At 35.4% G+C, this 12,475-nt stretch overlaps 1 protein-coding gene and 1 long non-coding RNA gene across 4 annotated transcripts; both read right to left on the reverse strand.

The window, feature by feature from the left end:
- Positions 1-2,855: 2,855 nt before the first annotated feature.
- LOC127864992 (uncharacterized) lies at positions 2,856-5,158 on the reverse strand. The gene is made up of 2 exons (XR_008042432.1): positions 3,156-5,158; positions 2,856-3,081 (listed from the first exon to the last, which is right to left on the reverse strand). It is a non-coding gene; the product is annotated as an uncharacterized LOC127864992 (long non-coding RNA).
- A 1,895-nt stretch (positions 5,159-7,053) lies between these two features.
- On the reverse strand, positions 7,054-12,189 carry LOC127864959 (uncharacterized). 3 transcript variants are annotated; one of them, XR_008042356.1, is made up of 5 exons: positions 12,137-12,189; positions 11,436-11,564; positions 10,124-10,229; positions 8,464-8,557; positions 7,054-7,392 (listed from the first exon to the last, which is right to left on the reverse strand). XR_008042356.1 is itself a non-coding variant. In XM_052404854.1 (4 exons), exons 1-4 carry the CDS (start codon positions 12,021-12,023, stop codon positions 8,534-8,536), a joined length of 312 nt encoding a protein of 103 aa, XP_052260814.1. In that variant the 5' UTR covers positions 12,024-12,130; the 3' UTR covers positions 8,464-8,533. The 3 variants fall into 3 exon arrangements, 1 of the variants encoding a protein (XP_052260814.1); XR_008042357.1 differs by having other exon boundaries at positions 7,055-7,392; positions 12,146-12,189; XM_052404854.1 differs by lacking the exons at positions 7,054-7,392; positions 12,137-12,189 and adding an exon at positions 11,971-12,130.
- Between the last annotated feature and the right edge of the window lie 286 nt (positions 12,190-12,475).

Below are 12,475 nucleotides of genomic sequence, written 5' to 3' on the forward strand. Positions count from 1 at the left end.
CTCAAATAATTTAGCCTATGAAAACGGGGCTTAATGCAGCCCGCACGTGCTTATTATGTACGACACTTTACGCTTTTATGATATTTTTCGTTCAAATTTAGTCTCTTCTTAGCGAAAATTTTAGCAAAAGGCTAAGCCCCCCGTGCGCATTACAATACCATGCCTCGCTCGTTGTCGTTGTCCGCTTCCCTGAGCAATAGGCAAACAAATCTGTGGACGGTAATCACACAAATAATGAAAATGAACAGGTCGCTTTATTATTTGAATAACCGACGAGTTTCATTCAGATGTCATCAAATTATGAAACTCAATAAATATAATAATATAATCAGGATATTTTTTAGACCGATGATCAGACCTCACACTTGGGCATGTTGGTCCAAAAAAATGTGTTAAACATTAAAAGCTAAATAACAGTTAACTTCATAGCGACACGATTCAGATGCATGTGCAATACAAAGACAGGACACTTCAATTTAATGACCATTTAATTACTAAATAATTAAACACATACCAGAAAACTAGAACTGTGACTGTCTGAGAAACGATTACATAAAAACAAAACGATAATCAATAGGACAACAACATCTCGAATTTATTAAATTGATGTTGAAACAAAGCATCATATAGCTAACACTCAATTCATTAAGAAGTCGAAATAAAGCGTTAAAAGGATAAACAAACATACAGTCGCCGTGGCGTAGTAGATATGGTGTCCGCCTCGAGATCGGGAGGTCACGTGTTCGATCCCCGCTGTCGAATCGTTCTTTAAATCTCCCCATAGACACCAAGTCCTAGTTCTAGTCCGAGGTAATGGACTCAGGAGCGTTTCAAATAAGTTTAAGGCTTTCCATGCAATCGAGCTAAAATAAATAGGTTAGACTAAACTAAACTAAGGCGAATCTACAAAGCGGCTGTGTGTGTCCATCTTTGTTCATCTTTAGCAACATAAAATAGTTCAGTTGTTTGAAATTAATAATATTCTTATAGCTAGTTACTATTCAAAGGTTATGATGTACCAAAACACCGATACTCAGATAGAAATATCGTCACAAGATGACCTACGTGCGCCAGTAACCGTAAAATCTATTCCGTAGTGAAGTTATACGACCCCTTGCTTGTCAACTTGTTTTTCTTGGTATATCATATTACGTTCTTGATGGATCATTATATTAAGTACCTTTTATTTGATAGTTTCAATGCGTATGTTATTAGCAAATTGTATGATGTTGGTCATTAAAACTTAAATGGTCGAACATCTGGATTAAAAAATATGAGCCGCGCCTTGGGAAAACCGGGTTTAGTGCATGTGCGTTGTGGTCCAAGATTGGCCTGTTCAATTCGAAACTATCCGCTTGTATGGAATTTTTCAAGGGAATTATCGTTTAAATTATCAGCCAGTCTATGTGGAAAATGTCGTTTCAGATTAGCCTTTGCTGTTCGACACTTTCCACTTGTATGGTACTTTTGTTTTACGGAATTATCCTTAAAAAGAAGCCACCCGTTTATGTGGAAAGTGTCGTTCCTGATTAGCCTTTGTGGATTGGGCAGGTTAATCTGGGATGACATTTTATGAACATGCATTAATGCTAATCTGGGACATTTTACAAACATGCATTAAGCCGCGATTTCATATTTTATCGTTATATAGGATTATATTCCATGAACTTTTCTTATTAGCACAGTATTTAGTTTTGGCCTTTTTTTTACCATTTTCTGTTCAGAAGCAAAGTGAAAATGACTACATGCGAACAGCATAAAACCAGAACAGCATGCACTTGAAGGGATCTTTTCAAGTTTTGGTAAATTGACAAAATTGAAAAAAGTTGTTTCAGATTCGCAAATTTTCGTTTTAGTTATGATATTTGTGAGGAAACAGTAATACTGAACATTTACCATGGTCTAATATAGCCATTATATGCATCTTTGACGATTTAAAAACCTGAAATTATTAAGCGTTGCAACGCGAACCGATTTAATAATTTGGAGAGTTCTGTTATTGTCGTGTAATTTTGTGAAACTACTAAGATTGCTTATATAAAGTACAAAATACATCTCTCATACATACTTGGCAGGATGGCCGAGCGGTCTAATTGGTTTTTACTCCAGGACTCCGGGGGTCACTGGTTCGAGCCCTGCTGAAGGCTTCTTTTTGCATGTTTTTATTTTAATCTTGTTTTTTTTACTGGAGCTTTTTAGATCCAATGTTTACATTTATCAATATAAAGCATTTAATGAAAAACTTCAAAACATGCCAAAATCTGTGAAAAGGCCCCTTTAAATCGTCTCGTTGTTTGATTAATAACTGAACTTCTTGAACGAGCTTACAATTTTCTTCCTAGGTCAACGTTTGTATGCCAAACATGAGTTTTTATGCACTAATTGGATGAAATATACTCGTGTTTATAAACATTTGCACACGAACGTCCTGATAACGCAAACATTTAAAGAAACAATGGTCCACATCTTCGGTGTGGTATCATCAATATTGATTCCTTAATGAGATAATAATCGTATTAGATATGATCTGGTGACCTAGTTTTTGGATGCACGTGACCCAGATTCGCACTCATTCTAGATATTGTCAATATAAGTTTCGGAGAACGTTGACTGCAGATCAATTAATAACAGAAGCCTCTGCAGTGAAAACAAGTTTTTTTCTAAGATTTGACCTTTAGTTCTAGTTTTTTGACACATGCGACACAGATTCTAACCGTCGTCAAGATATTTTCAACATACTCATTCTGAGAAAGCTTAAATTTTACAGTATTCACTACGGATGCTAGTTGAGCTAAACGCTGATAAAATGAAACAATAACTTTTCAGCTTTAAGCCGAAACTTATCAAGTGTAATCTAGTTGGAAAGAATTTAATAATGATAAACATATACACATTTGTTTAAGTGACATTTTTTGCAGATCATGTACTTTTAATAGTCACAATTACAAAACTTGTAGCACAGTATGGTCATACCTGATGAATATAATAACGCACATACACTATTCACCTTATCTTGTAATCGATTATATAAAAATATATTTATCCAATGTTTATTACTAATAACGCTCATACACTTTTTACCTTATCTTATAATCGATTATATAAAAATATATTTATCCAATGTTTATTTCTTATAACGCACATACACTTTTTACCTTATCTTATAATCGATTATATAAAAATATATTTATCCAATGTTTATAACTAATAACGCTCATACACTTTTCACCTTATCTTATAATTGATTATATAAAAATATATTTATCCAATGTTTATTACACAAAATTCATGAGTGACTTACGGGTGCAGATAGTGAGAACTAATTTAAAATACTTAAAGTAAATGACTTGACATGTTCAGAGGTACACAACACCTATTCAACAAGGAGACAACATTGTATTTGTTTGTTTAAGGATATAACATATCTAGAATACAAATAGAGACAATAGCAGTTTTGACATTTTTAAGTACATTACATCATTATCCCTTGACTTTTAATTGACTTATTTCCAATAACCAATTTTAATTTGTATTTCTTATATAAGAATAGATAATTTAGAATAGATAACTTAAGATATTTTTACAAAACAATGAAACATATTTTCAAGAAGTTCAATTTCAAGAGTGCTTTTAATATTATTAAATGAAAAACATGGCATATAACAAGGTTTTTTAATTTAAAGCATGGTTTTCTGTTTACCACAAGCCCACAGCAGTCATTTGATATACATTTGTACTACATTTTTGTGTATATATAAGTTTCATAAAGTAAATTACACAAGCGTTGCATCTTAAAGATTGAACAAAAATGAAAATGATTTGAACATATGCATGAAAACAGTGAAATAGTTTAACTGATTGAACAACAATACAGTATTTATTTACACTGACAATTCATTTGTTTTTCATTTTTTAAATAAAAATGGCAAAATGTAAAACGCATAGTCAACACGAATTTCATCAGGCTATTAGCACATTTAAGCACATCAAAATATGTTCTGGTAAATGGGGATCTACATTATATACATATAAAGCACAGACATATTATGTCCGTATGCAAACACCTACACTTGATGAGCAATTGATCACCTTTGTAATAACTTTGTAATCAAACGACTGAACTATATTTTCATAGTATTTTTATTTGAAATCACAACACACTTTCAATGCATAATAATATTCTTTTTCCACTTGAATATTCTTTAATCAGAATGCAAGAAATCAGCACAAACACATCAATAAAATAAACATGTAAGTCTCTTCAAGTCATATAAACTTAAATATTTGATAACAAATTAAGAGTACAAGGCATAACACAATCAATAAATAAATCAAAACTAATGTGAACAACCAAACTATCTGATCTTAAGATATTTTCTGGTGTTTTTTAATTGGGAGATTTCTGGAAACTGGCCGCAGTGAATGCACTCCATTAACAGCTTATGTGGCCATGTCAACGTGTAACAAATTGTAACATAACTCGTAAATTGTCACATTCACTTATCAGCTGCATGTTCATAAAATATACTATAAAAAGTACAGCAAGTACAATGTATAGATTTATCATTAAAATATACACATTTCTGAAGAGACATTTTGTGTCAAACATTCACTTATAATCGTCATAATTACATGTTATTTTTTATTCTACAAATTCCATTAGACTAATTGTCGAGTATATCATGTAAATAATTTGATTTTCTCTATGAACTTACTTGTAATGTTGAGATGTGAACCCATTAATTTTCTTACAAGGGAGACTGTGTTTTTATTTTTGAAGCAAACAACATTGCTCTAACCTGAGAACAAAAAGAGACAACTGCACTACTTAACAATTGCCAGCATATTACATCACTCTGCCTTGATTTGTAACTGACTGATTTGTTGCAGTTGCTCTATATATCAATTGCACAATTTACCTATATACAGAGATCCAACATTTATTGTTGGTAAAGTTACTGAGTGATTGAGAGGATGAAAATTTGGACCTGTAAATGTGTATATACACGATATAAAACATAAAAAACTATTATGTTCAAAAACAAATGTCAACACTTATGAGCATGTAAGTACATGTATATTAAATATCAACACAAAATTGGCAAAATCAAACATAACTTTGACATCAGTCATGATTTTTCATAATTCTTTTAATAATTCATTTCTAAATACCCAGTTAAACTCTATTCAATATTCATTTCGAATAGTGCCATACTTAACACGATTCTTGATAATACTTCTATATTGCATGTTACAACAAGAAAACTGAAACTTGTTTTTTACATGAATATAATCCAATACATATTTTGTATATAATGTTACCAGCATAATTTAAACAGCTTTCAATTTTCTTAAGTTCAACGTATGAAATAATGTCTTAAGTACAATTTAATTTTCATGCATTTATCATTATCAGGTGCAAGTTTCATAAGTAATTGATAGACGTGCTATATTTGTGCTTAAAGTAATAATTAACATACACGCCTTAATCAAATATCCTTTATATCATTATATTTAACTATATTTAACAAAAATATTCAATGTTTAATGAATGACACCATCAAAATTCAGTCCCCAAAGACATGACATATTGTTTTGCTTTGAACACATCTTTGCTGGTAACATTAATTTATTGTTTCCCCTTAAATTGTTGTGCTTTGTCATTCTGCCATTTCATTCTGAACAAGGTCATTTATTTTTCGCCCGTTACAAAGTTCAAAGATGAGATCTGTCAGAGTTTGTGCTTAACATACCATGAGGAATGTAGAGAATATCTATCTTAAACAGTATTTATCTCTGAGCTCCTAGTTTTGACTGGGGTCATACGGTAACAACTGCTGCAACTGGCTGTGTTGCTGATTGTCTCTGAGCTCTTAGTTTTGACTGGGGTCATACGGTAACAACTGCTGCAACTTGCTGTGTTGCTGATTGTCTCTGAGCTCCTAGTTTTGACTGGGGTCAATATGATAACAACTGCTGCAACTGGCTGTGTTGCTGATTGTCTCTGAGCTCTTAGTTTTGACTGGGGTCATACGGTAACAACTGCTGCAACTCGCTGTGTTGCTGATTGTCTCTGAGCTCTTAGTTTTGACTGGGGTCATACGGTAACAACTGCTGCAACTCGCTGTGTTGCTGATTGTCTCTGAGCTCCTAGTTTTGACTGGGGTCATACGGTAACAACTGCTGCAACTGGCTGTGTTGCTGATTGTCTCTGAGCTCCTAGTTTTGACTGGGGTCACTATGGTAACAACTGCTGCAACTGGCTGTGTTGCTGATTGTCTCTGAGCTCCTAGTTTTGACTGGGGTCACTATGGTAACAACTGCTGCAAATGGCTGTGTTGCTGATTGTTTCTGAGCTCCTAGTTGTGACTGGGGTCAATATGGTAACAACTGCTGCAACTGGCTGTGTTGCTGATTGTCTCTGAGCTCCTAGTTTTGACTGGGGTCAATACGGTAACAACTGCTGCAACTGGCTGTGTTGCTGATTGTCTCTGAGCTCCTAGTTTTGACTGGGGTCAATATGGTAACAACTGCTGCAACTGGCTGTGTTGCTGATTGTCTCTGAGCTTTTAGTTTTGACTGGGGTCAATATGGTAACAACTGCTGCAACTGGCTGTGTTGCTGATTGTCTCTGAGCTCCTAGTTTTGACTGGGGTCAATACGGTAACAACTGCTGCAACTGGCTGTGTTGCTGATTGTCTCTGAGCTCCTAGTTTTGACTGGGGTTAATATGGTAACAACTGCTGCAACTGGCTGTGTTGCTGATTGTCTCTGAGCTCTTAGTTTTGACTGGGGTCAATATGGTAACAACTGCTGCAACTGGCTGTGTTGCTGATTGTCTCTGAGCTCTTAGTTTTGACTGGGGTCAATATGGTAACAACTGCTGCAACTGGCTGTGTTGCCTGACCATGAGGAATGTAGAAAATATCTATCTTAAACAGTATTTATCTCTGAGCTCCTAGTTTTGACTGGGGTCACTATGGTAACAACTGCTGCAAATGGCTGTGTTGCTGATTGTCTCTGAGCTCTTAGTTTGACTGGGGTCATTATGGTAACAACTGCTGCAACTCGCTGTGTTGCTGATTGTCTCTGAGCTCTTAGTTTTGACTGGGGTCAATATGGTAACAACTGCTGCAACTGGCTGTGTTGCTGATTGTCTCTGAGCTCCTACTTTTGACTGGCGTCAATATGGAAACAACTGCTGCAACTGGCTGTGTTGCTGATTGTCTCTGAGCTCCTAGTTTTGACTGGGGTCAATATGGTAACAACTGCTGCAACTGGCTGTGTTGCTGATTGTCTCTGAGCTCTTAGTTTTGACTGGGGTCAAGATGGTAACAACTGCTGCAACTTGCTGTGTTGCTGAATGACAAGTTTTATTTCGTCAATTGGCGTCTGCAAAAAAAGAACAACGTGATACTGTAAATGTGTTTCCGTCTATTTTTGATACCAAACGAAAAACAAAACTTGCATAGGGTGTTACGACTTATATGACTTGAATCCATAGATGAAACGATGGCTCGATTGGTCAATGTGGATTTGAGTGCTACTTAAAAGTACCCCGGGGTACTCTTCAAGTATACTACAATATACCCCGGGTACAGAAAATACGCTTAAATGCACCCAGCCAATATTTCACTGTACTCGAGGTTTACTCCTACCCAAAATCCGATGTGATATAATGCGCTAACGAATTACGAAACTAAATTATCTTTGAAAAAAAACTGACTCAACATTCTTTGAGAGTATGAGTTTCGATTATACTGGGGCAATTTTTCAGAACACTGATATAAATATGAACATACTAACTTGAGAAAATGATCAAACAACGGCCAATTTAGCGTTAGTATTCCTGGGTACATTTTCCATACCCTGGGTACATTGTAGTATGTTTAAGAGTACTCGGGGTACTTTTAAGTAGTACTCGGGCTGACAAAGACCAATCAAGCAAAATGATGGACCTGGGACTATTGATACAATAATAATTAATAATAATTATTTTAGATAAAGTATAACCTCTTTATTACCAAATAATTTGGACTGGATTTTTATAAAGATCCTTTTTATTATCAAATACTACCTCATCAATAATGACAATAAGCAAAGGCCTACTAGACGATAGTCCCAAAAACATGAATTCAGCGAGAGTTTTTCTGAGAAAACTCAGATGATTTTTATGAAGTAAGAAAATGGTTTGGCCACCATGAACCCACATTCCAATTTTGTGTCAAAACTCTACTACTTATGTCAAAGGAAACATGAATCCAAATAAACAAGAAGGAAATTTCACATGATAATAAATATATTTGGTTTCATCACACAAGAAGCAATACTTTTCGAGGTTCGAGGTTATACTAGAACGTACAGCTGGATGGATGTATCGACGAACAAGGGTCAATCTACATGCACCCACCCATCTCTGAATTCAGGGGCTTGCCAAAATAAACACATCGCTTGAAAACTCACCCATAGACTGTGGGTCCTGCTTCAGGGGGATGCTTAATGAGCTGTGACTACAAATGCTTCCAGAACAATCTCAATGCTTTGCTATCCGGGTTTCCTGGAAATAAAGTAATCATGTGCAAAATGAAACAACAAAACTGAAGACAACACTAGCTTTTTCAAGGATAAAAAACTGGCTCAACCCGGTAACATAATTGTGAGTGTCTTAATAAGATATAACTTTCATATAAACGAGCACACATATTTAACTAAAGCTCGCCTGTGCCCAGGATGTTACGAGGCTGGGTACCACTTGAAACTGTGTACACGTTCAATGAAATAAAATTAAACTATGTAGTTGTTATAAATTACTTTCATTTGGTTTTAAGACCAAATTTTATTTCAATGGTGTTTATACAAAACACAAATATCAAGTGGTGTGTAAGAAAGACCAGGGTTATATATAAATTGTTCTAGAACACTTTTTGAAACATTCACCAATTGCAACAGATTTGCTTTTATGGTTAAGTATAAGAAGAAGAAGAGCTTCGCTAATATATTGTTTTTTGTAAAGGTGAAGGGACCTATCTCAATACTTCATCAAACAGAAGGAGGGGTGGGTGGAGAGGGTGTATAGTGTGAAGATGTGGTCTTTTATTACATTATCTTTCAAAAATGAAAAAAAGTTCATAACTTGCCTACACAGTCCCCTTATGATAGTGAGCATGTGTTCCAAGTGCGAAATCAATAGCCATGATGCTTAAGAAGTAAAGTGCACACCAAATCACAAAAACTTAACCAAAATTTTCAATGTACTAAGTATAAAAGGGGCAATAATCTGTCAAAATGCCAGTCAGAGTTAAATAACTTTGCCTGCACAGTTCCCTTATGGTAGTTAGTAATTGATGCAAGTATGAAAGCAATAGCGTTGATACATTAGAAATAAAGTGGACATAAACACAAAACTTAACCTAAATATCACTTTTCTAAGTATAAAAGGGCACATAATTATGTCAAACTGCCAGCCAGAGTTATCTCACTTTGCTTGCCCACTCCCCTCATGATACATGTAGTAAGTGTAACAAGTTTAGAATGCAATAGCTTTGATACTTTATAGAAAGTTGAACTTAACACAAAACTGTTTATTGCATCAAACATGTGCTCAAGATGGTTCCGGAATATGCCCTTACTAGACAGGGCTATACTTCTAATAGGGGTCGCATGAAACAACAGTTATAATATACACACCCTAGTTGTATTGAATCCTGTCAACATGAACCTGTTTGTTAATTGAAAACTCTATTAATAGGGCATTGGTCATAAATCTGAGACATGGGTGGGTGCGCGAAAATGATATCTCCTTAAAATAAGTGATTCCACAGTTTGACGTCATTGAAATGTGCGTAAAAAACGTCAAACTTTGTTTAAATTATAGATTGGTGGACAAAACTAGTCATAATGTGCGCATCTTTATCAATAAATTTAATATGATTTATGACAAACACATGTTTTGTGGATATTCTTCAGACATATTATATTTTAATACTTGCGTTTATATATTTACTCTAGTGAAAAACATAACATCTTTCATTTGTGCATGGAAACCAATTATTATTTCAATAACATAAATCTGTACTCAAATAAAAATATATAATGCGTACGTTAAAACAAAACACATACTTACAAGAGTAGGTAAGCTGCTTGAAATTATCACATGGTTTCTTGGCTTCCTCAATTGCATGGTTTCTCCTTGCAGACTTTGATGCCACATTACGCAGTCAACTTGTTTACTGCAAATGGCAAAACAACATTTTACAGATAACGTTTAAAGATTATTTCTTAGCTGTAATCAAATCCCTTATCATTCAATAAGACACTAGTTTTTCTGCATATATTCTGCAAACAGAGAAAGAGTATGCAATTTTTAAAGGAACGTTTTTGGTTGTTCTTGCTAATGCCCTGTGTAAGAGTCCCTTTTTACAGATAAAGATGGAATATTATTACATAAATTGGTTTTAAACGTGTGCAATATGTTTAACAATTATTATTCAAACGGAACTAATACAGTTCATGGAATAAAATAAAATACATATTAAACAAAGATACGCTTGTATATTTAAAAAAAAGCCTACTTTAAATAATCATCAAATTAAAGCAGCCAAAGCATATCACAATACCATACAATATGTAATGCAATATATTGGTATAATTTGTAGTTACCGGTAAATCTGTTTTTATGTGTGGCGTATTAATTTCTTTAGTTATGTCACTGACTTATGTCAGTCAACTTTCTCACAACATATTTGAACAAGTCTCTTTAAAATCTTACACTTTCTTACTTCCATGACATCCAAGCCCATATGACCATAACATGACCCACAGGTCAGTACAGGGGCAGGGTGCAGGCCATCCTTAACATGACCCACAGGTCAGTACAGGGGCAGGGTGCGGGCCATCTTAACATGACCCACAGGTCAGTACAGGGGCAGAGTGCGGGCCATGACCTCAGGGTGCGGGTCATGACCAAATGGTTAGAACAGGGGCAGGTTGCGGGCCATGACCCACAGGTCAGTACAGGGGCAGGGTGCGGGCCATCCTTAACATGACCCACAGGTCAGTACAGGGGCAGGGTACGGGCCATCCTTAACATGACCCACAGGTCAGTACAGGGGCAGGGTGCGGGCCATGACCCACAGGTCAGTACAGGGGCAGAGTGCGGGCCATGACCCACAGGTCAGTACAGGGGCAGGGTGCGGGCCATGACCCACAGGTCAGTACAGGGGTAGGGTGCGGGCCATGACCACAGGTCAGTACAGGGGTAGGGTGCGGGCCATCCTTAACATGATTAGAAGAGGCAGAGTGCAATAAAAATAAAACATAATAAAAGCAAATTTGAATATAGCAATATGCTAAAAATATTCTTAAACAAAACAAACTAGTTAATATTAAATGGTTGAGAATATACTAATATCATACAGACATATTTGCATTCATACCTCTCGTAGTTTAATGCATATGCACCACTGTTGTTGATGTTTAGTATACGACTGCTGCTGAAACTGTTTTTGCTGCTGTGCTGACGTGGCTTGGTTGCTAGGATTCCGCTTGACACTGAACAACGGCCACTGAAAAATAAGTTATATTGGATAATTGTTATAATGTAATTAAAGATGACAAGTGGTTCAAGGGATTTAATGCTTTCATTGTTTATACACAAATATTAACACACTTCTGTGCACAATATTAGTTAATCCCTCTGAATAAAATATAAGTAACACAGCCTCTGAAATCCATGTGTGATAAAATACAGAAACAGTTAAATTATTATTATACAAGAGAGTTACTTGGCCAATGATAAGTTAGAGCTTTGTCACAAAATGATAACTAAACCTCAACCCAGACTTCATGGGGCTCACATGATTGAAGTTTCATCTGATTCCCTTTAGAAATGTAGACATATACATATGTGGTGAGGTAAAACTATGTTTACATAAAATGCAGACGAAACGCCCCTCTAACAGACCAACTTACAGAACATTGACTCCCATATAACCTCTGCATGGTTTGTGGGATTTAATACTCATTGTATTCACATCTCCACCTTGCAGGTCATGTTTTTGTAATATTACTGTGAGATTGGAATGTTAATAGATAATAGATTATAGACTGAGGCTGCTGCTTGAGCCCAGATTGGTACCAATTTGACCTTCGGCATGGAAGCCCCTTTCTCTAAAGGGTCACGCTTGGCACGTTGCACAGTTCTTTAGATGGTCGTGATTTTCAGGGTACTGTTCCATGTTGATGACAAGTTGTCCTGTAAAATAAAATATCAACAAATTAAACTCCAGTAGCATCAGCAAGAGATTAATTCTATTCATCACTTAGAATGTCCTTTACTTAAGGCAAGTAACCATGTGACAAAATTAGACATATGATATAAATTATAAAAAGCATTACACAGTTTTGTAACATGAGCAGCAAACTTAAGAGTGTATGAACTATTAGAAACTTACGCCAATTGCATAAATTATGGTGG

The sequence above is a fragment of the Dreissena polymorpha genome, chromosome 1 (assembly GCF_020536995.1).
Source record: "Dreissena polymorpha isolate Duluth1 chromosome 1, UMN_Dpol_1.0, whole genome shotgun sequence".
Lineage (NCBI taxonomy): Eukaryota > Metazoa > Mollusca > Bivalvia > Myida > Dreissenidae > Dreissena > Dreissena polymorpha.